Source organism: Limanda limanda, chromosome 8, assembly GCF_963576545.1.
Source record: "Limanda limanda chromosome 8, fLimLim1.1, whole genome shotgun sequence".
NCBI classification, from domain to species: Eukaryota; Metazoa; Chordata; class Actinopteri; order Pleuronectiformes; family Pleuronectidae; genus Limanda; species Limanda limanda.
The window spans coordinates 17,095,587-17,120,990 of record NC_083643.1 but is presented as its reverse complement, the minus strand read 5'-3'; the positions used below and the strand labels follow the sequence as shown (position 1 = coordinate 17,120,990).

At 42.0% G+C, this 25,404-nt stretch overlaps 1 protein-coding gene across 1 annotated transcript; it reads left to right on the top strand.

Moving 5' to 3' along the window:
• The first annotated feature begins 3,494 nt into the window (after positions 1 to 3,494).
• Positions 3,495 to 15,457, top strand: LOC133008664 (anoctamin-9). The gene is made up of 24 exons (XM_061075919.1): positions 3,495 to 3,621; positions 4,262 to 4,336; positions 4,427 to 4,549; positions 4,635 to 4,771; positions 5,042 to 5,091; positions 5,187 to 5,245; positions 5,911 to 5,990; positions 7,066 to 7,200; positions 7,462 to 7,555; positions 7,637 to 7,697; positions 8,754 to 8,836; positions 8,938 to 9,042; positions 9,420 to 9,584; positions 9,664 to 9,700; positions 11,030 to 11,141; positions 12,455 to 12,512; positions 12,629 to 12,726; positions 12,834 to 13,030; positions 13,111 to 13,263; positions 13,595 to 13,742; positions 13,831 to 13,953; positions 14,173 to 14,266; positions 14,490 to 14,602; positions 14,944 to 15,457. Exons 1-24 carry the CDS (start codon positions 3,601 to 3,603, stop codon positions 14,957 to 14,959), a joined length of 2,337 nt encoding a protein of 778 aa, XP_060931902.1. The 5' UTR covers positions 3,495 to 3,600; the 3' UTR covers positions 14,960 to 15,457.
• Positions 15,458 to 25,404: the final 9,947 nt, after the last annotated feature.

Below are 25,404 nucleotides of genomic sequence, written 5' to 3'. Positions count from 1 at the left end.
AGGCCGACACCTGAGGGTACACTGAGGCTGGAGCTAAATCTGAATGGCTACTGACTTGTACGGCAGCACTATGAAAACCATGTTTTACAACTTCTATGCCTTTTAAAACTGTACCCTGTCCCATTTTACAACACAGGACAAGATGGAGAATATCTATGTTCTCCCACACTTATTAAAGCCTGCTGCCTTGCTGTTAGTGGATGTTAGTGACCAACAGCAGATGTTAGCGACATGTCTTCAGTTGTGTACCATAGCGTCATCAGGTGCCTTTTATTCACAAGACAGCCTCTCCTAAGGCAGGCCCACCACAGGTTGATCAGATCTGGGAGCTTGTCCCTTGCATCATGGGGCCCATTGGGATCTATCCTCCTGATCCAGAGCCATTGGCTGCAGTGTTCTGCAGTGTGAGATGTTTTTTTTATGGTCTGGTGCAAGGCTTGTCTGTGGATCACCAGATCTTTGAGCAACCTGAGATGTTGCAACCTGAAAACCCAATTGAAAACGCAAATGTCCTTATTAATGGACCTAAAGCATGAGCCCACAGATTATAATCACTTTATTAATGGTGCCTTGATGGACCAAAAACACTAAGTGAAGAATAACTATAGCATTGGATAAAATGAGTGATCAACGCCAGTGTATGTATTAATATATGGATGTGATAACATTAACAAACACAGAGGGTTTGGATTCCTTCAGTCCTGATGCTCTCTCACTGCGTTCCCTTATGCAAGTAATTTTCTTATATATATATTCAATTTGTTTGGTCAAATGCCCAGAGTGAGAGCTTCCAGGAACTCCCATACAACCAACCACAGGAGCCTTTTAACTCGTGCCTCTCCAGAATGGTTTCATGTAATCCTGCAAGAAACGTTTTTCCAACCTGAGGAATGTTTGACAATTTAAGAAAAAAAATTTCCATCATACTTGGGGATCAGTGATGAATTTATGCTCTGTAGTAAATCAAATAAAAACAATAGAGATTAAGCTCTTTGCTGAGGAACCCTCTCAAGGAAACAAACTGTGACTCTGCTGTGTCTCTCAGTAATCTTGGTTTTGAAGATCAATGTTTTACTTTGTTCAAGCCAACTTGTTACTTTCAGTGTCGTTCATTCACACATCTGTACGCCTGTTCCTCCACGACAGGGAGTCTTCTAACAGAAGCTTGTCCCTGCTCCTCCCAACCACCTCCTCTACTCTGTACTTCCATGGCAGCAGCAGCCCCCTTTGTCGCCCTTCATGTGGTTTACACAGTCCTGCACTTGTGTAATTATGCTGTCCTCCTCTGTGGGGTGTGGCCATGTACAGAAATACAGGCGCTTATTTTCGCGACCACTTTTTCGTCAGTCTCATATCCCTGACATGTGGGTCTTCCTGGGTGTGCACGCCTTTCCAAGGTTCCTCTGGCTAATGGTAGGAATCATGTTTAATAACAGGGCAGGGTGGGCCACCCGCTTGACATGTTAGTTTTCCTTTTCTCTGCTGTCAATGAGAAAGGATGAGTAACAGAAATAAATCTGCAATGGGTTTCACATGTTAGTTATTCTTTAAATAAATCTAATCACAAGCTCACAGAAGAAGAAAGTATCGGCCTAATGCATAGAGATGTCTCCTAGAGCAAGTGTCAGTATTACTGAGAGGGGTAGAAGTATGAGTTGGAAATCAGATAAAGTACAAGTAGCCTACGTTAAGAATACAGCTCTAAATGAAATTTTTATTGATTTTGAATTGATTGAGCATGTTTTCTGGTCAGTTTTGGTGCTTAGCAACCTGAGTATTGTGACAGACAGTATTTCTAATAAGTACAATTAGTCATGCTTCTTCTAGACAGTAGAACTGAAGGAAGTAAAATAGCTGAAGGTGCATTTTTATAAAACTATGTGTGACACCAACACCAAACGTTTATAAAGTGGTCTGGCTATTTTCAGCTTGTATAGATCTTTTACAATGATGTTTTAATTTAGTTTATTCTTATGTTGAATTGTTCACTAAAGACAAATCCCATCAATGATCAATGACCACATTTTGTGGCTAAGTGAAAGTTCTCATTTCACATATTTTTCATGATCAATTCAATAGAAACATTTCAGTTTTTATACAAACGTATAAAAATAAGAGTAAAAAATATAGAATTTATCATTCCGAATGTCAAATGTATTCAAGAAACTCCTTGACAGTTAACCACATTAGCTTATCATCTTAATTGTGTCATTGGATTGCACAATAATCATTTTAACAAAACGCAATTGACAATATTTGTTCCAATAATAGCATTAAATACTTATGCACTTAATAATTGGATAGTACAAAATTATTATTTAAACAAACAATTGCACTTTGAGGGGGAATGTAGCTTCATCACCATGGATTTACTTTAACACTGTCATCTGATTCACTAATGACCTCATGCGTGCGTGCGTGTGTGTGTGTGTGTGTGTGTATGTGTGTGTGTGTGTGTGTGTGTGTGTGTGTGTGTGTGTGTGTGTGTGTGTGTGTGTGTGTGTGTGTGTGTGTGTGTGTGTGTGTGTGTGTGTGTGTGTGTGTGTGTTTGTGGGTCTGGGATGATACAGTGCATGAAGATGATTCAGTCCCGGAGCGTCGAGACTGAAACCAGAGTGTTTGCTGCCACCTAGGGGCGGACAGCTGTCACTGCTGATCAGTGAGGAGGAGGAGGAGGAGGAGGAGGAGGAGGAGGAGGAGGAGGAGGAGGAGGAGGAGGAGGAGGAGGAGGAGGAGGAGGAGGAGGAGGAGGAGGAGCAGGATGCAGCATGTTGCAGAACATGTCATTCCACTGCACCTGACACACCATCTCCATGTGGTCCCTGTTTGCACACACTGTCTCTGTGTGTGTGTGTGTGTGTGTGTGTGTGTGTGTGTGTGTGTGTGTGTGTGTGTGTGTGTGTGTGTGTATGTGTGTGTGTGTGTGTTTGTGTATGTGTGTGTGTGTGTGTGTGTGTGCGTGTGTGTGTGTGTGTGTGTGTGTGTGTGTGTGTGTGTGTGTGTGTGTGTGTGTGTGTGTGTGTATGTGGGTGGGTCTGGGATGATACAGTGCATGAAGATGATTCAGTCCCGGAGCGTCGAGACTGAAATCACAGTGTTTGCTGCCACCTAGGGGCGGACAGCTGTCACTGCTGATCAGTGAGGAGGAGGAGGAGGAGGAGGAGGAGCAGGAGGCAGCATGTTGCAGAACATGTCATTCCACTGCACCTGAGACACCATCTCCATGTTGTCCCTGTTTGCACACACTGTCTCTCTCTCTGTGTGTGTGTGTGTGTGTGTGTGTGTGTGTGTGTGTGTGTGTGTGTTCACCTCATCGCTGAGTGACTGAGCGGAGACGATAGGTGGAGGCTTCAGGTGGAGCCTCACACACACACACTGACACCAGCAACAGGTGGAGTCGCTTTCACATTCCTCAGCTTGTGAAACGACAACACGCTCGTGCCCGGAGGAAGTGCGGAAGTCCACCCAGAGAGCCATCATGTCATTCCCCAGTGTGGCACACCGCTGACCTGACTGAGTGAATGGCTGACTGAAGCTGCTCTCTTCCCTTTTCCTTTTTCCTCTTTCTCCGAGAAGTCGCCTCCATCTGCATTGCTCGCCATGCCCGTCCACAAGAGGCAGGTAGGTGATCGCACTCACGCACAACATACAACAGGTGTCGGGTTAGAACGTGGAGCTGCTCTGGGGCCAGCTACCTGTGGAGCTGCTGGGTTAAGTTGCTTGTCGTGTTTTCACGCAATCTGCCAACCCCCCCTCCTCACAATCCATCTGATCTGTGGGGGGTTGAATGTGATGTTTAGGATGGGTGGGTGTCCTTCACTGTCCGGATCTCTACATGTGTGCCACACCTTCAGTGTTCTGGGCCTACGTGTAACAATGTTGCTGACTCTTCTGACAATAACAGGATCATTGTTTCAGTCCGGTTGGATCGAAGCCTCCTCGCTGACAGTGAGTCAGGATCACCACAGGTTTCTCTCTCCTGTCACCTCTGTGGCATTCATCGACACACCCCCGTGTCATAGTTTCTCAGGATTCTTTTAGAGATAATAACCTTTAGGCACATATTCACGAGTGGGAGATTCCAAACTGATGTAACCTTATTGTTTTGTTTTTTTAATGGTGATCATGTAAGTGATATGTCAGTCAGGCTGTGACTATTTCAATTGTAAACATTCAGTCATGACGTAGGTGCTTTCCAGCATTGTGTGATTCCCTCCTTCATTTTTTCTGAATATGATTATGATTTTATCTTATTATACAGTCCAGTTTTGAACTACTGGAACTATTCGGAGTGGTGAAAGAGAATGGCAGAGAACAGAATCCCCCCCTTCCTTTGGTAAGTTGACTTCATGTGTCCACTGTGAGCCTTTGCTCTGCCGACTCTGATTTATAGAAGTCCATAAAATTCTACGTCTGTGTCTCTTAGCACACCCCACACCACGACGACTACGTCCTGGTTGCCAAGACGATTGGAAACCAGGAGACAGCGGCTTTCAAGAAGCAAACTGAATTCATTGAAGAATTGAAAAGAAAGAAGATGAGAGTCACAGTGAGTCTTTGAAACAAATTTGTATTTTTCCTCTTGCAAATGGGACACGATTTTGTTCATTCATCCTGTTTGTGTTTTCTGTCAGAAAATCATAGACGACGATCACGTCTTCTACGGGATTCGAGCGCCACAAGAGATCTTTGAGAAGTACCGGTACCTGCTCAAAGTGTCGGACGCTTGTAACTGGAGCTCGGGTCGGGACGTTGTTCCTCTGAGCACCAGGTGTTATATGTTGCTGTTGCTATTTCTGGCATTTCGAAACAATCACATTGGCTATTTAAAGCATTCATTATTGTTTATGTTTCATTTGATCCTGTCATCACAAAGGACAATACACCTCTGTCTTCACCTCTGGCGTAAGAGCTGTGTAGCGTCATTGAACTCTCAGCTAACCTGAACTCTCTCAAATGACTGAGTTACTCTTTGTTTTGTTTTTACTGTCTCTTGCTACAAGTAAAACTTAATTTTGTGATGCTTGTATCCTATTTTCAGGATAAGGATCGTCCACTTCATTCTGAATCACACCCCTATCCGTTCGGGAGGTGAGAAAGACTTATCCGCTGTAATTGTAAGAGGCTTTGCTTTGAACCGGGCTCCTAACTTTTGACATCATTCTTCTTGTCTATTCATCTTCCAGAGGTTCTGCATCATCTCGTGAAGACGAAGGTTTTTGAAGCGAAGTTCTGCTTACATGAGGTAAACCTATTGAATTTTTTATTATCTCAACCTTTTACAGGTGTGGTACTGTCCCTTTATCTTTTTACATCAAGTTAATAAACAAAGTCACTCAATGAGACTTGAATAATAGTAGCTTCATCATGAATAATTCAATTAAACCAATATCTGACTTTATTTACTCCTCTGGGATCCACATACTCTTTTGTTAAATCAACTCTATGTAACTTGTCTATGTGTAGATACATCTACAATTGCAAACATAAATCTGTGAATTTATCAATAAATATATAAATGCCTACATGTAGATTAGTGGACTAAGAACAACTCCAAGTCAGTGAACCATCAAAATAACATTGAGGCTTCTATTGTTTCACATGTTGCTCAAGGGTTTGAAATTTTGATGCTCTAAGATTCTTCTAAAATCATGAAGTCAAACTTGGCAGGGTCCTTCCAAAACAATACGGAGCTTCCAAGACAGTATTTATTGACACAGATCTTATGCGAGACATATTAATGCAGTGACTCATCTGCTGCTGGGAAATAGTGGGCATACGCGTGTCTGTGTTTTTGAAATAATGCTACATGTGCACTCATGTAAACAATGTGTATGTTATGTTTACCGGTTTGTACACAGCTCCTCATGTCTGTGTTGTCCTTTCATTTCTCTGTGCTCCTGCTGCCAGAAAAAGAAACAGAAAGAGCTGAAGGAGAACTGGGCACGATGGACAGCCTGTCTCCAAGGGCAACCCATAACTGCTGTCAGGTTTGGATTGCAACACAACAGCCTATTCATGCCCTGCTTTGTACACAGTTGCGGATATTGCAGCATTATTGTTTTGCATGTCATCTTACCGAGAAGCAGGGTCAAGGATTAGAAAGGCAACAACTAACATGTCAAAGCCACCCCCTCCACACACACACACACACACACACACACGTACACACACGCACAAACATGCACATACTATGCAGCCATTGTGTGGACTCATAATTCAGAAATATGTACAGATTCAGTTGAATACTGAGTATACAGCAGGACACGATGCTAACATGCTCTAGTTTACAGGTAAAACATTGAATATATGTAACCATTCACGTCAGTGTGCTATCTGCGAGACAGAGACATGATTAGAGCTGATAACACATTTGTAACCAGATACATAATCACTTCACCAGTCAGGTTTTGTCAAAATCAGTGCAGTAGTTGTTGCTCCTACGTGTTATTGTTTTAAAAAGGCGACCGGAACATGGCCCTATTAAATACAATCAATTACATTTATGATCTGAAATTCTAAATGTGCAAACACATTAGTTTTGTTTGAGTGTTTTGTGACAAAAAGCTCTTTCATACATTAACATAGAAAGTATGATTATACCAAAACTGTATAGTATCACATGCTGTAATTGAACTTATTGACATACTCTACATCATGTACACCAGACCAATGACTGCAGGGCTGTCATTGGTAACATATGCATGGTATTCTTAGAGGTGAAACAATGAGAGTGGTTCCTGAAGGCCTGTACGCTGTACTCTGACTGAACTCTGTCAGGCTCGGGTTCACCTTGCTCCTTATTTCCTGCATCTCTCATTACAACTTTATCCTAATGATATTATGACTTTTTCTTGGTAATTACGACATCATTCTCTGAATCTCTGAATTCCATTTCTGTTACATGGCCATAATACTCTGTCTCAGTACGCTGATACATAAAACCATACACATATTGTTATTGCCTATTTTGAATAAACAAATAAACATTTGTATAATCATTTATATTCATTTGCAATTTCGTGAGTGCAAGTGTGTGACTCTGTGTGTACATGCTCATGTCAGGAACTACTTTGGGGAGAAGGTGGCCCTGTACTATCTGTGGTTGGGCTGGTACACGTACCTGCTCATCCCTCCTGCCATCATCGGGGTGATCGTCTTCCTCTATGGCCTCGCCTTCTTCAACAGCTCCCCCCTCATGTAAGTTTCTCCAAACCCCCCACGGTGTCTGTGTTCATAAAGAGTGTTTGGAGGAGGCTGTGGCCGGTGGTTCGATCTCCTCCCGTCTGCATGCTGAACGGCGAGACAATGAACGGACACCTTCATTGTATGAATGTGAATGTGTGATAGAAAATTGCAGCATATATTTGCGCTCTGTGAATGTGTGTGTAATAATCGTGGTCGCTAAGACTAGAAAAGTGCTATAAATGCAGTTTATTTACCGTTTACACTGTGTTGTAGAAAAGAGGTGTGCGAGGCTAACACCATCATGTGTCCACTTTGTGACAAGAGATGCAAAGTTTGGCAGCTCTCCGACACCTGCACGTACGCCAAGGTACATCAGTGCATTTCCTGTAAGATAACTGAATGGTGCACGTGTCTGTCGGTGCTCACTGCTTCTCACGTTTCTCTACAGGTGAGCCAGCTGTTCGATAATAACGGCACAGTGCTCTTCGCGATGTTCATGGCTGTTTGGGGTGAGTTTTGTGTTTTTGTATTTCTATACTGTATTGTCTGGATTCAGATCCTTGCTGAAAAGAGGTTAATGGATTCATCTCAGCCCTTTAAAATCCATGTGATGGGCACATTTGACAAAGATAACAGCAAACCAGGCTGCAGAACTCCTCTTTTATACAGATTTTTGGCTACACAGGACAACTTGCACAAATAAGTCTATTATCTGCCTTAAATTGATCTTTTCCAACTGCCTGAATTTTTTGTGATCACTAAGGAAAGTGCTGCCAAGGAGATGCCACATCACTGACAGCACCTACTTGTCCTGGCCACTCGTATATTAATCAGCCCTGGCCATCTGGCGGTGGGTGGGGTGGCTGAGCAGTCGTCGATAAGAACACATTATAATAATAATATTAATAATAATAATAACTTTATTTGAATAGCACTTGTCTAAACAAGGTTACAAAGTGCTTCTCAAAACAAATTAATTTTTTTAACTCAACTAAACACCCTCATATCATAGGCAGCTTTGACAAAAGCTGTACTATTTAAGAAACTACATAAAATGTGGTTGCAATAAAACCAAGATGAGGAATAAAAGGAGATATAACAACACTGTAGTACCAGAGTTACAAATCGCATGTTAAAAATGCTTTCCTAAAAAAAATATGTTTTGAGCAGTGATTTAAATAGATTAGATAGTTAGTGAGTTGGTGAGCGTAATCTCGTCAGGCAGGTATTTCCAGAGCCTCGGGGTCCTGAAAGAGAAACCCGGTCACCCTGAGTAGTCAGCCTTGACCTAGGGACTTCTAACAAGGAAACACTGGTCGATCTCAGGATGCGACTAGGATAATACGAGATAAGAGAAATGTGAAAAGGGGCAGCCCATGTTGATCTTTGAAAGTTATTAAAAGAATCCTAAAATCAATCCTGAATTTAACCAGCAACCAGTGAAGGGATGCAAGGATGGGCGTGATATAAGACCTATGGTTTGTTTCTGTTAAAATATGAGCAGCCGCATTTTGAAAAATTTGCAAACGAGTTACTTAGTTATTTTGTTTTAATGTTTTTTACAGCAACACTGTTTTTGGAATTTTGGAAGAGACATCGAGCGTCCTATGTGTGTGAATGGAAAGTGTCTGACTGGTGTGAGGAGGAGGTATGATCACTTTAATACATTACAGCTCATTTCAGTACAACCTGGTCAGTACTCACTCTGGAATTCAAGGTGTGTTTCTTCTCTGTTGAATTCAATTATAGGAGGAACTAATCCTGGAAATTGTGAACAACGAAACCTGTGAACCCAAGAAGTTCAAGCACTCCTACCTGCGCACCACCTTGGTTATGATCTGTGTCACAGCCATGGTGGGTGACTTGTCGTTTTGACTTTGACGCTCTTCACATATTTTTCTGCTGGCAAAGTGTCAGAACCCTTGTTTTTGAATTACTTTTATGATAACATTTAGCTGATGTTAAGATACGAATCAGGTTACAGTGTGGTTCAAGTTTCAGGTAAAACAAGATTGGCTCTTGTTTTACCTCTGCCAAGGCCCTACAGTCCTTTAAAATTCAATCAAGCACCGCCCAGTTTCACACACTCATAGATGTCTGTCCTCTAAACAAACCAAATTACCATAAATTATTCACCAGGAAAAAATGCATAGTTATTAATGGAGGCCTACACAAGTATGTAATGTAATGTAATGTAAAAGTATAGTACGACCAATGCTGTGTTTCTACAGATACTGGTGATCATCGGCCTCACACACGCCTTGGTGGTGTTCAGGGTGATTGCAGCTGTACTCTTGGCTGAGGGATCATGGGAGTTCCTGAGCACCCATTCCAACAGTGGAGCGATGATGCTGGGCGCCGTCCTCCATTACCTCGTCATCACCGTCATGACTCGGGTACACATGTCTCTTAATGTGCGTTTGTGCCGTAGTGGTAACACTCGCTCTGACTCTGACCTCGTCTTTGTCTTTGCAGATAAACAGGATTGTGGCCATGAAGCTGTGTGACCTAGGTTTGTTCCCATTTATTTTCAGATTTCAAATGGATGCTGATGAACTTTGCTGTGAATGTTTAAACATTAGCTCTAAAACATCCTGTGTCGTACAGCTTTTTATATAGAAGGATTCTAAACATTGAATGAGAAATTCTTTAATCACCAGTTAATGGTAATGGATGGATTTGTATTTATATAGCGCTTTTCTAGTCTGATGAAGACCACTCAAAGCGCTTTACAGTACAGTTTCACATTCACCCATTCATACACACATTCATACAGTGCATCTACTTGCAGCACTTTGTTATTCTATGGGGGGCCGTTCAGGGTTCAGCATCTTGCCCAAGGACACTTCGGCATGCAGATGGTTTAGACTGGGAATCGAACCGCCGACCTTCAGGTTGGAGGACGACCACTCTACCCCTCAGACAGCCGCCACTCCCCACTCACTAACAGTTGTCAGTGAGTGGGGAGTGAAAATAAGAAAACAAATATTCGAGTGCTGCAGCAATACAGCAGGTAATCAGGCTGAAAACAGGTCTGACACAGATAACACACAGCCTAGCAACAGGTTTACACAGGAAAATATCATCCAGCACACGGCAGCAGCTTGACAACATAAATGATGAGGCTGAGAGAAACTGAAAGCTGTCGTCTGTTCAGTCCCTCAACTCATATCATTGAAATATACACTCAAGAAAGAGCTGCAGGTAACAAGTTAACATACTCAGTGTCTTTAATGTGCATTGTGAAGGCGTGGTTCATGACATAGGTCGGACATTGGACCTGGGCCCCCATATCAGAGTTGTTGTAAAGATGCATAATATGTCAGGTGATAGTCAGAGCAGGGAAACAGACTGAGGACAGCTACAGGTGAGACGAGGCATGAGAGGACAAAAGTCATTCCAGATAATAAAATCTGAAGAAAGAGTCTGAGTCAGAAGACCATAAAAACTCAGGGCTCTGTATTATTTTATAGAGCCCACATACACATGTGCTGTACCTTCTGTAACATTGCAGTTCAAGCTCCTATATTTGTATTATATCGCTTTATTATATATGTATTTTTAAATAACCTCAGATTTAACTTTTTATTTCTTAAAAAGATCATTAGATTTGAGAACTCAAACATCTTATCATATTACAATAATTTATTCACCAAATATGGGTGGGTAAATATTTAAATATTAATTAGATGTTAACTGAGGAACTAACATGATTTAGATGAGTTCTAAACTCTGAATTTGTAATAAGGTTTCTGTTTAGTTTGTGATATTGTGCCCTCCACTGGTCAAATAGTGAAATGCAGGCATGCTAACACACTGACTTGAGGTCTGTCTTCACCAGAGGAAACCAGATCATTCACTACCACAGAGAAGAGTTTCACTGTCAAGATGTTCACCTTCCAGTTCTTCACCTACTTCTCCTCGCTCTTCTACGTGGCCTTTTTCCTGGGCAGGTGAGAACTTCAATACTTCAATATCAGCCACACATTAAAACCACTGACAGGTGACCAGTGAGGTGAATCATTTTTTTTTACAGATTTTCTTGTTATGGGGGTACAATGTGAAACTAAATATTAGAACAATCAGTTCTAGCAGTTGATATGCCGAGAAAAATGTGTAGTCATGAGGAACTGAGTAACTTTGAAAGGGGCTAAATGGAACAACTGGGTCAGAACATTTCTAGAAACAGCAGGTCTTGAGGAATGTTCCTGGAATGCAGTGGTCAGGACCAACCAGTAATCACAACCGATAAATATGCAACATCAAGTTATGCCCAAGGCTTGTTGACACGTGTGGGAAGTGAAGGCTCACACGTTTGATCCCATTCCTCAGGGGTGGGATGATGGCTAGGATGCAAAGCTGCATTGCCACAGCCTGTCTGAGTCGCCATGGTGCCCCCCTGACCTCTGTCAGCTGCTGAAAATGCTGACAATTGGCACAAGAGCAACAGAACAAGATAATGGAGCACTGGTAGAAGGTGTGTTAACAGGATGCACTACAGCAAGGTGGAGGCAGTGTGATGCTTGGGAAACCTTTTTACAGACCAAGTACTCCCGTCTGGAATCCTTAACGGCAGTGGCCTCTCTCAGCAGGATAACGTGCCATGTTCACCATGATCCAAGCTCCTGTAGGCCACTTAAAACTGAGTGTCTCGTTTTATCTTGTGTTCCAATAAACTTAAGCAGCCCTTAATGTGAAAACCCAATTTAGTCACACGTAAGGCACGAAAACTTGAAAAGTGATTATTTTAACATACCTCCAGCATCACTACAGCTCATCCAACGTAACATTACATTTCAGCACGGTCATGACTGACTATATGCTCCCCGACCTGGTCGATCCACACCTACACTTTCTTTTTCCGCACAAAACCAAAATTCGGCACATCATCTGTCATAAGCTATAACATTATAAATCTATTTTAACACATTAAAACAACAATAGAAACGTTACTCTATTATCCTCTATTCAAACGCTTACATTGTCATAAACACATGTAACCAAACAACCGAACTGGACCATGGCTCTTATGTTGTTTAAGGAACATGACTAAAAGTCTAAATTCCTCAGATTTCAGTCCAATTCAGCATGTATAGGAGAAACAAGGTCTTATCTATGGAGGCCCCACCTGCCACTTACAGGATTTAAAGGATCTGATTCTCACATCCTGGTTGCTGCAGGTTTCAATGTCGTGGCTCATACTGTGTAACTGTGTTACAAGAGCAGCATAATAGTCACTAGTTTTTGTGTTTTTCTCCCATGACAGGATCAATGGTCATCCTGGTGGTTATGTACGAATCGCAGGGAAATGGAGACTTGAGGAAGTGAGTGAACGTCTCTATCGCATTTAAAATCTGCATTTCATGAGTAATATGTTCACCTTTAGACTCAATGATTTAGTGTCTGATTAATTCCAAACATTTCACTCTCTTTCGGGCAGTGTCACCCGAGTGGATGTCTCACGGACCTGTTCATCCAAATGGCAATTATAATGGTACTTAAGCAAACCATTAGCAACGTGTTCGAGTTCACTGGCCCGTGAGTATAAAGCATATTTTTGATAAGAAATGTACATATCCGATGTAAGATTTACTTTCCTAATGTTACGGTCCACGCTGGTGACACTTCTCTGTTTTGTGTATCAGCTGGTTCTGCACGTGGTTAAAGAGGAGAAAAACACGGAAGCTGCAGAGGGGATGTGCTCACTGTTACCGGAAGAACGATTCGGAGGAGAGCAAAGGCGCCGAACTGTGTGAGAATTGCAAGCTTCGAGACTGGGTCAGCAACTACCGCCTCAATGATGTCAACTCCTTCAGTCTGTTCAATGAGTTCCTGGAAATAGGTGTGTACTCCGCAGAAAGCTTTAGCCACGAAACAACGTAGATGTACTAAACAATAATATTCACTTTGCTCTCTCCTCAGTGATCCAGTTCAGCTTTACCACCATATTTGTGGCAGCGTTTCCTCTCGCTCCTCTTCTAGCCCTGATTAATAATGTCATTGAGATACGCTTGGACGCCATTAAGATGGTCACTCTGGAGCGGAGACTGGTCCCCAAGAAAACCAACGATATTGGTGAGGATATAATATATAATATAATATAATATAATAACAATATTTCAATCATGTTGAATTGAAGCATATGTGTAAAGGTGTTTTCCCAAGTTTTTCTGCCACATTTTAAACCTCAACCGTAAGGCCAGGACTTAGTATCTTTGTAATTCAACTACACTAATATAGCAACCAAGGTATTTAATATTCCTAGTCTATACCTTCAATTTTGCAATATTTAGATTAAGTCAGTTTTTCCTAAAATTCCTCGTACTACCTGAAAACTTCAGAACCTCTGATAATGTCAATAAGCTTAATGTTTGCATGTTCACATATGAATATTGTTTCCCCTCAGGTGTGTGGATAGACGTGTTGGAGGCTATCGGTGTCTTAGCCGTCATTGCTAATGGGTTGGTCATCGGCGTGTCCTCGAACTTCGTCCCTCGACTGGTGTACCGTTACTACTTTGGCCCATGTGCAAATGGCACGGTGACAGATATTGAGTGAGATATGTGTATTCTTCTTCTTATTCTCTTCTCATTTTGTGAGCAACACATTCTTTAAATACCCTTTTCTCGTTTTCTTTTCAAGCTGCATGTCTGGCTACATCAACAACACTCTCTCCATTGCACGAATGGATGACCAGATCACACGCAATGAGTTCTCAGCCTTTCAGATGATCACTCATGATGGTTTAAATGTCACCTCCTGCAGGTTTGTTCTGTTTTAATTGTATTTGTAGGAAATACAATTAAAGCCAAAGTCAAAACATATCTATTATAACTAACAAAAGATTTGAAAGGAGTGATTCTTCTCACCTGCAGTGTTACCTGTTCACTATCTCTCTGGATGGCCATCACTGCATCTTGAGTGTGTTAATATTTTAAAGAAGTGGGAGATAACATCAGCTTTCTTGTCTTTCTCTCTTCATAGCTATAAAGACTACAGGAGCACAGAGGACTACAGTTTAACCCCACAGTACTGGCTTATACTAGCCGTGCGCTTTGCATTTGTCATCCTCTTTGAAGTAAGCTATTTTCCATAGAGATAATTAGTAAAGAACGGATGATTTTATTTTTTAAATGGTTTTACGACACCAAACCAAACCCCCATAATAGACCAGCTTTGTCTTATTTCAAACTCAGATGGTCAGAGTTGAGTTTCAAATATGTCAAAACAGTGAGACGGACCATAACAGTGTTCCCTCTAATGAAAGACTACATGTCTAACCTTTACGTCTCTGCTTGCAGCATGTTGTCGTCATATGCAAGTTCATCGCAGCCTGGTTTGTGCCGGGCGCTCCCATTCAGGTCAAGAACGACAGACTCTTCGATAAACTCAACAGACTGAAGGAGGAACTCAAGTAAGTATCACGTAGTATGTGGTTGGACTGCCGTGGCAGCCCTTGGCCACTGGTTAGCAAACTCACGTAATGTAATGTAACACGTAATGTAACATGTGCCTTTTGTGATTTTGCTAAAATGGCACAATCCTCTACCAAGGCCGAACAGTCCTGTTAAATTTGACTATAGTGCACAACATTGCACAAACATAAGTGTTATTCCCCTAAATATACCACTTTCTTTTTTTTAACATCCATGAATTAATTTCCTCAATTCTGAAAATGCAGTTTGCTTTTATTGTGTCTTGGGTTCTTTGACAAAGATGGAACAACTAACCAATGTTTGTGATTGTTCATTGCAGGTCATATGCGGCGTGACGGCACGCAGCAACTTAAACGGACCACGTTTTTCCTTGAGAACAGGAATCCAGTGTCGCCTCGTGCATTAAAGTGTCCAGACTATCAGTGTTGAGTCAATTTCAAAGCCATTCCACATCTCTGTGAAAAGTTCAGACGGAGGCCTCTCTCTTTCCCTTATCGTTTGCATTGAGATATAAAGCTGCTGGGTTTCTCATCCATGAAATGGACTTTGAATGGAGGCAAATTTTTCTTGAATAGAACTGGTGTACAGAAGGAAACAGATTTTACTGACCTTACATGAGATTATTCTTATTCTAGGAATGCACTGACATCTTTCTGTTGGATCGCTATATCTGTGAGTTGTATGTCAGTGTTTTTATTGAAAGCCTACAGATAATTTATACTGCTACTGTGAATACAGTACCGATCGTGTGTTAACATGTTGCCTTATATTGTAAGAAGCGCTGTGATGATGTTGCATTACTGCAGATCTGATGGTGTCTTTTGTAAATCAGACATGACAATGTTTGCCTTATAATATTTTTTATTAACCAATAAAGGAAACTTTTGTCCTAATGAAATTTCATGCAGTTATAAAGTTTGTGGTAGATTACATTTAAAAATAGCTGATATACATGTACATTTCTCCTGGCATTGTGGAAATACACACACACACACACTTATACACATTTATACATGTGTATAAAGAGTAAAGTATAGTGTGTATATATATTTACCTTTAAAATTAATACATACACACATGTATATATATGTTGTGCAATAGGAGTAGACTTGACGTTGGCTAATTAATAATAATCATGAAATATGATTATTAAAATAATAAAAATTATCTATCAAAAATAATTAAATTATTAATTGAAGATGATCAGTAATCAAATAACAATAAAACCACTAATGAGAAAATAGGAATTATCAATTAGAAAGTACAAGCTATCAATTAACAATGATAAGGTTATCAACCAAGAATAATGAAAATAATTAGTCCAACACAATAAAATTATCAATTTAAGAATAATACTATCTATATTAATAATTGAGAAAGGGGGGCACCACCCTGGTTTCCCAGGGGCCAACGATGTCAAGCTATAATTATCAGTCTCATAATGATACATGTCAAATTAATAATGTCAATATTTTAATATTAACAATTACTTAATTAACAGTGAAGGCTTCTAAGTTCGAGCACAGGCGATCATAATCCAGCTGCAATCACATACATATGCACAAATAATCACAGACTACAGATACTTTAATTACAAAAGTATTTATTAAAAAGGGGAAATAAAGTTATAATGTTATTCAATGATTTATCATTTTAACAAGCTCCAATATTTCAAAGGTAAACACAGCAGCAGCACTTATCACAATTCAGAAAATACATGGACAACCTGCGGTCTACCTGTGTATGTCTGTCTGTGTGTGTGTGTGTCTGTGTCAAAGTGTCTCTCTGTGTGTGTGTGTCTGTGTGTGTGTGTGTGAAATAAAGTTAGTGTTATTTAATGATTCATCATCTTAACAAACTCCCATATTTCAAAGATCACAACAGCAGCAGCATTTATCACGATTTAGAAGACACATGTATCCACCTATGTGTATCTGCGTGTGTATGCATCTGTCTGTGTCTATCAAAGTGTCTGTGTGGGTGTGTCTATGTGTGTGTATGTGTGTGTGTGTGTGTGTGTGTGTGTGTGTGTGTGTGTGTGCGAGAGAGAGAAAAAGAAGGGGGGGTGGCGATGACGCGTAGTGACATCACATCTAAGATGGAGGCCGATCATGATTCGTGGAATCAAGGCCTAAAAACTCTCAAAATGGCGGATTGACTACAAAACAAGATGGCGGAGCCGTTATGAATTTAGAGCCAGGATGGGAGGAGAGAGAGAGCGGAGGCGTGGCAATAATAGACTCAAAATGGTGGGTTAACTTGCGTTATTCAAGATGGAGTCTATGTTAATGACACCATGTGGCCGGAGCGCACACTGGTGGTCGTCACATGAATTACACAAAGGAAATTTTAGACAAAGAGAATTCTTATCTCTGCTTGGCTTTGGGGGCCGAATGGTTTCCAGATGTGTTCAGCCTCTCTAAGCATAGATTTAACTATGTGACATGACCTGTATTATAAATACAGGTCAGAAGTGTGTATAGGTCGGTTTAGAAGGAGAGAGAGAGAGAGAGAGAGAGAGAGAGAGAGAGAGAGAGAGAGAGAGAGAGAGAGAGAGAGAGAGAGAGAGAGAGAGAGAGAGAGAGAGAGAGAGAGAGAGAGAGAGAGAGAGAGAGAGAAAACATGAGAAAAACATGTAAGGAGAGTTCAAAGAAGCTCTTAAAAGTACACGCCTGAGAGGAGTTAACTGTGATTCACCCCTCAGCCCTCAAGCGAGCGTTGTGGGCCGAGGTTCTGATCGGTGAAATCACTGCAGACTCACACAGACGTTAACAGTGCGTGGCTGGAGGCTTTCCTCGCGGCCTCAAGCACTAACACAAAACCCGGAAATGAACCGGAAGTAGCGGCTCGTCGTAGCCGGCTAAAACAATGAGACTCAGCGGTCTCGCAACAAATACAATCAAATGTTAAATAATATGCTACGTATCAAAACTAACATCTGCCCAGATAATCAAGCCTCTTACTGTACCACCCTCGCGGTGTGTCTGCACCTCGGCGCGAATGTGTCGGGGGCCAGTGAATCACGTAGTCTCTCTCACGAGCGGAGCTCCTGGCTCGGCCGCTGGACCGGAAAAGGAAGCGAATTATTCGTGCTGCCTTGACGGAATGAAACTTCGTCTTCTCCTGTAACAGCGGAGAACGTGCTGTTTTACAGGAACGGAGTGGATTGCCTCTTACTCCTCAGCGGGATGAACGTCGCGCTTCTGCAGGGGACGGCTGGTTTGAAGCCGTTTGTAGATTGTTGGAAAAAGGAAAGTCTATAGAAGTGTCGGAGTCCGTCCCGCGGGGCACTTCCTGTTTCGATGTCTAATCGCCTCCTTAGTTACTGAGTCGTGTGGTTAGACCTCTTGAGGTCAGAAAACAACTTGAGCAGCGTGGAAAATAGGAGGACAAAGAGAGTCTCTTAAAAATACCGAGTTAACTAGTAGAACCCCGGAGGGGTTCTGTTGTTGCTTGGGCATCTGAGTGAAGAGAGAGAGATTTCTGTGAGCTCAGCCCTTTTAAGTCATGTCTCAGGTGACTCCCCCCTGGGAGGAGGGGTCAGGGGTCAGTGTGGCCCTCCAGCCAATTGAGTTGTCAGGATTTGGCCCCCAGGGGCGGGCTTACCGTGGGGGACCAGGACGTGATCTTTTGCCACATGGAGATAAGGGCCCATGCTGGATTTTTAAATGTAAGGGGTTACCCGAGCCTGGCCTAAGGTTTTACGACCCTTTGTTCTAAGTCGGATCACTGGGCCTTGCCCAACAGTCCCCCTTTGACCTGGGAAGTGGGTCGTTACCCAGTTTCCAGGGCACGCTAGGGTCGAGAGTCCAGTGATAATCCATGAGAGGTAATCCTTGAGTGGAGTTGAAGCATTGAAAGTTAGTTCATCATGAGGCATAAATGTCTTTGAGGCATGAGTCTAAACAGAGAGAGGTAATTGTCTGGGCAGACAGAGGCTAAACAACATATATTCTAAAACACGGCGCACATTTCAATTTCACATAATGCTTATCGGCAGTTATTGTTAACATACTGATGAATTTCGGTGAAGAGTGAAATGAAAGAAAAGTGGAAAAAGGAACAGAAGAAAATGTTTGAGTAGGTGCTGGTGTTTTGAGGTAATCATGTGTGTTATTCTGTCAAACCAAAACATTTAGAACGGCGAGTCACGTTCTGTTGTTCGCTAATCTGTGAATATATGGTAAATCCTATTTCTAGGTTTGCAAATCTACAGATATTGAAATTTTTCTGCCAAGACTGAATTGCCAACTGTACCCGTGAGGGCTGCACAACCGTAGTGGTAACGACTTCAAAATCCTCAACGAGGTCTAAGGAGTTCACTACCTGAACATATGTTATACAATTTACTGACAGAGGGTCTAAAGCATGCAACTATTGATGGAGTGAGTGGTTTGAGCGGTTTTCTGTTTTAAAATTGGGATTTCTTCCCCCCCCCCCTTTTCAGGTGTGGAGGTGAGAGGGGGTTTCTGGCAGTGCCTGGTCCTTCCCAGTCATTGAAGTCATCTTTAGGAGTGGAGAAGGAGGGCGTCTGCTTCTAGTTTCGCCAACGGGGTTCAGTGTCTGGTCTCTCAGTGGAGCCTGGAGGAACACGTGGCACAATGTCTCTTATTGCTTCATCCACACATCTCCGTATTAATTCCTCTGTGCCAGGATGCATCCCATGTGTTGGATTTCGGTCACCATATCTATACTCCTGGTATTGATGGGGTTTCCTTTGGTTACAGCCCCTACTTCTCTGTTTAGAGGGATTCAGGTGCTGAGGTCGAAACTGTTTGTGGGGCTGGTTGAAATCCTCACCCCCTTGGTTTTGAGGGGCACCCTGTTGGAAGGGTCGTTGTTTCTGGTTCTCTTTGCTGGGGTTCATCTTGGCGTGGGGAAAGTTGTCATCTTCCAGCGCCGGGTCCACATTTGTTTGGACTTGTTTGAACTGCCAGAACCACGGTGTCGTCTTCGTTGAACCCTCGGTTGTCTGGGTCGAAGCGATAAATGTCTTTTCAAGGGGCTCTTGCCGCCGGTTGCGGATTTCCTCTCTTTGAGGGGGTGCTGAGTCATCAGTGTCTTTTGACTCGAATGTGCCACGGTACTCATCTTCGTGGCCACCATCTCTTGCACCGGGGTTGGAGGACCATCCAGGACGCGACCGTGAGTCATGGTGCGCCTCTGCCTGAGTGGCAGACTGGGAATCTCCTTCAGCCCTCCAGGACGGAGTCCTTCCGTCGTTGTGATGTGGATCAGCATGGCTCCGTGCAGGATGTGTTCCTTCTGGCTGGAGTGGATGCTGTGTGTCCGCTGGACAGGCATTTGATGTTGCCTCATAGCGGTCCCAGGTCACTGCACGTCTAGGGGTTGAGCCCTGCTCCCCCTTTGGTGTTGAGTGGGTCGGAGCGGTTGACTGCTGGGTGTGTCTGGCCCGCCAGATCAAAGCTTCCTCTGCATGAGGGTTGCGTAGCTGTGCTCGCAGCTTTTCTCCCAGTGTCTCTGTTCCGCTGGCTCCACCGGGAATGACGTCAGCTCCTGGCCCTGTCATCAGGGATCTCAGCTTGAGGGGGGGGGGCAGCTCTGTTTGACTGTGCCCCCCTTTCTGCTGACCTTTGACCTGCGCGTGCTCCTGCACCGCCTGGTCCTGTTCTTTGCGGGTCTCGATATGCCGCAGGTAGGAGTTTTTCTCCTGCTCCGCTCGACATGCTGCTTGCATGGCTCTGAGCGCCTTCGCATGTTCTTGGGTCTGCAGCTCGGCTCTCTGCTGGTAGAGGAGTGTCAGTTGACCCAGAGCATGGGGTATTTTCAGATGCGGGCCAGTGGGGTTGATGAGTGCATGGACAGTTCTTGATCTTTCGATCGCAGGTACTTTAATCATACTCACTCAATTCACTCACCGCATCATTAGAAAAAATTAATCAGACTGGCTACAGTCTCTAATAGGACGTCTGGTCCTGAGGGAGCGCTTGCCCCATGGTGGTACATGCTACTCATGTTCTGAGTGCGAAAAGACACCTGGTGGACTGCTCACGCTTGCTTAGAAAAAGTGGGTAAAACACTTAATTAAAAACTACACAACAAGATGCACAGGTGAGCTTCACCCTGTGTCTATAAAGTGTCAATGAAGGATAGCTCGGTGGCTCAATCCTTAAGACCTAGTTGTTCAACAACTAGTCTTCTCAAAACTAGTCTCTCAAATCTAGTTTGTCTCCTTAAGATCAAAAACATGCAGAAAATCTCCTATAAAAAAATTACCAACTACTGAAACGCAGTCAGCAACCAACCATAGTTACACAAAAGTCTGCTTAGCAAAGGGAATTAAGAATAAAGAAAATTCAAAAAGAAATTAGTTTCGAACCTATGTCTCTCTTCAAAAATTAATCATAATTATTGTGCATTGAGATACACAACCACTGACATGCTATAAGCAACCAACCACGGATACACAAGGCACTAGTATACCTGCTTGGGACAGGTGCAAAGGGATTAAAATAAAAATTTTCAAAGAGAAATAAATTCCTAGAATTATTTTTCTCTTTTCTTAAATCATTTATGATTCTTGTGCTTTGAGAACACAACCACCGATTGCAATCTGCAGCCAATTACGGATACACCAGGCACTGGTAAACCGGTTTGGTAAAAGTTCAAATGAATTAAAAATAAAACTTTGCAAAGAAGAATAAATTTCCAAAATTATTTTCTTCTTCAACAACGAATCATGATCAATACCAAATGAGAGAAAGGAAAAGTTTTGAAAAAAAATTAAAAATTTTCAAAAAAATTTAAATTTTTCAAAAAAAATCAAATTTCTGGAATAAAAGAATCTGGATTATTGTACACAGTATTATGATACAGCTGGAGTTAGATCGCCTCACAGGGGGCACCATTTATGTTGTGCAATAGGAGTAGACTTGACGTTGGCTAATTAATAATAATCATGAAATATGATTATTAAAATAATAAAAATTATCTATCAAAAATAATTAAATTATTAATTGAAGATGATCAGTAATCAAATAACAATAAAACCACTAATGAGAAAATAGGAATTATCAATTAGAAAGTACAAGCTATCAATTAACAATGATAAGGTTATCAACCAAGAATAATGAAAATAATTAGTCCAACACAATAAAATTATCAATTTAAGAATAATACTATCTATATTAATAATTGAGAAAGGGGGGCACCACCCTGGTTTCCCAGGGGCCAACGATGTCAAGCTATAATTATCAGTCTCATAATGATACATGTCAAATTAATAATGTCAATATTTTAATATTAACAATTACTTAATTAACAGTGAAGGCTTCTAAGTTCGAGCACAGGCGATCATAATCCAGCTGCAATCACATACATATGCACAAATAATCACAGACTACAGATACTTTAATTACAAAAGTATTTATTAAAAAGGGGAAATAAAGTTATAATGTTATTCAATGATTTATCATTTTAACAAGCTCCAATATTTCAAAGGTAAACACAGCAGCAGCACTTATCACAATTCAGAAAATACATGGACAACCTGCGGTCTACCTGTGTATGTCTGTCTGTGTGTGTGTGTGTCTGTGTCAAAGTGTCTCTCTGTGTGTGTGTGTCTGTGTGTGTGTGTGTGAAATAAAGTTAGTGTTATTTAATGATTCATCATCTTAACAAACTCCCATATTTCAAAGATCACAACAGCAGCAGCATTTATCACGATTTAGAAGACACATGTATCCACCTATGTGTATCTGCGTGTGTATGCATCTGTCTGTGTCTATCAAAGTGTCTGTGTGGGTGTGTCTATGTGTGTGTATGTGTGTGTGTGTGTGTGTGTGTGTGTGTGTGTGTGTGCGAGAGAGAGAAAAAGAAGGGGGGGTGGCGATGACGCGTAGTGACATCACATCTAAGATGGAGGCCGATCATGATTCGTGGAATCAAGGCCTAAAAACTCTCAAAATGGCGGATTGACTACAAAACAAGATGGCGGAGCCGTTATGAATTTAGAGCCAGGATGGGAGGAGAGAGAGAGCGGAGGCGTGGCAATAATAGACTCAAAATGGTGGGTTAACTTGCGTTATTCAAGATGGAGTCTATGTTAATGACACCATGTGGCCGGAGCGCACACTGGTGGTCGTCACATGAATTACACAAAGGAAATTTTAGACAAAGAGAATTCTTATCTCTGCTTGGCTTTGGGGGCCGAATGGTTTCCAGATGTGTTCAGCCTCTCTAAGCATAGATTTAACTATGTGACATGACCTGTATTATAAATACAGGTCAGAAGTGTGTATAGGTCGGTTTAGAAGGAGAGAGAGAGAGAGAGAGAGAGAGAGAGAGAGAGAGAGAGAGAGAGAGAGAGAGAGAGAGAGAGAGAGAGAGAGAGAGAGAGAGAGAGAGAGAGAGAGAGAGAAACATGAGAAAAACATGTAAGGAGAGTTCAAAGAAGCTCTTAAAAGTACACGCCTGAGAGGAGTTAACTGTGATTCACCCCTCAGCCCTCAAGCGAGCGTTGTGGGCCGAGGTTCTGATCGGTGAAATCACTGCAGACTCACACAGACGTTAACAGTGCGTGGCTGGAGGCTTTCCTCGCGGCCTCAAGCACTAACACAAAACCCGGAAATGAACCGGAAGTAGCGGCTCGTCGTAGCCGGCTAAAACAATGAGACTCAGCGGTCTCGCAACAAATACAATCAAATGTTAAATAATATGCTACGTATCAAAACTAACATCTGCCCAGATAATCAAGCCTCTTACTGTACCACCCTCGCGGTGTGTCTGCACCTCGGCGCGAATGTGTCGGGGGCCAGTGAATCACGTAGTCTCTCTCACGAGCGGAGCTCCTGGCTCGGCCGCTGGACCGGAAAAGGAAGCGAATTATTCGTGCTGCCTTGACGGAATGAAACTTCGTCTTCTCCTGTAACAGCGGAGAACGTGCTGTTTTACAGGAACGGAGTGGATTGCCTCTTACTCCTCAGCGGGATGAACGTCGCGCTTCTGCAGGGGACGGCTGGTTTGAAGCCGTTTGTAGATTGTTGGAAAAAGGAAAGTCTATAGAAGTGTCGGAGTCCGTCCCGCGGGGCACTTCCTGTTTCGATGTCTAATCGCCTCCTTAGTTACTGAGTCGTGTGGTTAGACCTCTTGAGGTCAGAAAACAACTTGAGCAGCGTGGAAAATAGGAGGACAAAGAGAGTCTCTTAAAAATACCGAGTTAACTAGTAGAACCCCGGAGGGGTTCTGTTGTTGCTTGGGCATCTGAGTGAAGAGAGAGAGATTTCTGTGAGCTCAGCCCTTTTAAGTCATGTCTCAGGTGACTCCCCCCTGGGAGGAGGGGTCAGGGGTCAGTGTGGCCCTCCAGCCAATTGAGTTGTCAGGATTTGGCCCCCAGGGGCGGGCTTACCGTGGGGGACCAGGACGTGATCTTTTGCCACATGGAGATAAGGGCCCATGCTGGATTTTTAAATGTAAGGGGTTACCCGAGCCTGGCCTAAGGTTTTACGACCCTTTGTTCTAAGTCGGATCACTGGGCCTTGCCCAACATATACAAGGGCTGTCAATAGATTAAAAAAATTAAATAATTAATCTCACATTTTGAAATTCATTAATATAGATTAATCACGATTAAAAGTTTGATTTTCTTCTTAAGCCTAAATCTTATAAATTAACGAGTAATCACTTCAGACAGCGTGTATTTTAGACACTGATGTTTAATTGTATTTTTCTTTTTAAACATAAAACTACACACAGCTGTGTTTTCAAAGAGGCTCAGGCTTATAACTCCTACCTATAAAGTGGCAGCCAATTTCCTTGAAAACAAAAACATTGCTTCTTTCTTCAGTAAAACATCCAGATTAGTAAAAAAAGAAAGGTGTATTTGAGACACCATTGGTACTGTCATCTTTAAAAGTACGACATCCTCTCCTTTTTTGGATCCTCTGTCTCTCTTCTCACATGCAGGTGCAGAACACATCCCACCTTTGTCCTCTAGCATCAGGTTGCGCAATCAAGCCCACAACTCACCTTTTTAACAACTCATAGACAAGTTAAATGTGTCCAACACTGTGATTCTTGTAAGGCGTCAGAAGCCAAGGTTGGAAACTACTGGGTTATTCTTTAACAATAGGTTTTTAAAGCATGTTAAATCATCCAGTATCTAAAATCCCAAAATATAAAATTAACTTTTAAGTAGGTGTCAAATATATGTAGTAAAGTAGAAAATATTCATAGATTAATGTGTTAACTTTTACAGCCCTAATATATATATATGTATATTTATATATAAACTCGCACACATACATTGGCATAGAAGTGTGTGTGAGTTATAATCATTCATAATGCTACTATGTATCAACAAGTTAAGACTTAGTGATTAAACCCCTTTATTAATGACTTATACCTGCATTATTGTCAAATTAAATTATTAGTCAAAACAAAGTGAAAAACTCGTGAAGAGGTCATTAATCCAAAGTGAAACATAAAATGTCATCAGCTCCCCTCGCCTCATTTGGTGTGGTAACATGGAGATTCTTGACAATGTGTTGACATTTTCCAGGGACTCTCTTGTACTTGTACTTATCTTTGGTTACAGTATATCAGCCTCAATGATAATAGCGTATGTTAAAGAACCCGAACAATTTATTATAACTGACCCGTTTATAACCACGGTTTATTTGTTTGTCTTTCTCTTAATTGATGATTATGATTATTATTGTTATTAGGGCCCAGCACTGACAGGCACTGACAGGTGAAGCCCTATTGAAATTGTATTATGGATTATTATTATTATTCAGGCAAATGAATTGGCCTTTTGAGG

Coding starts and splice junctions, on each gene's coding strand:
- LOC133008664 (XM_061075919.1), top strand. CDS start 3,601: ATGCCCGTCCACAAGAGGCAG. Junction 3,622..4,261: donor TGCCCGTCCACAAGAGGCAG/GTAGGTGATCGC, acceptor CTTATTATACAG/TCCAGTTTTGAACTACTGGA. Junction 4,772..5,041: donor GTTGTTCCTCTGAGCACCAG/GTGTTATATGTT, acceptor TCCTATTTTCAG/GATAAGGATCGTCCACTTCA.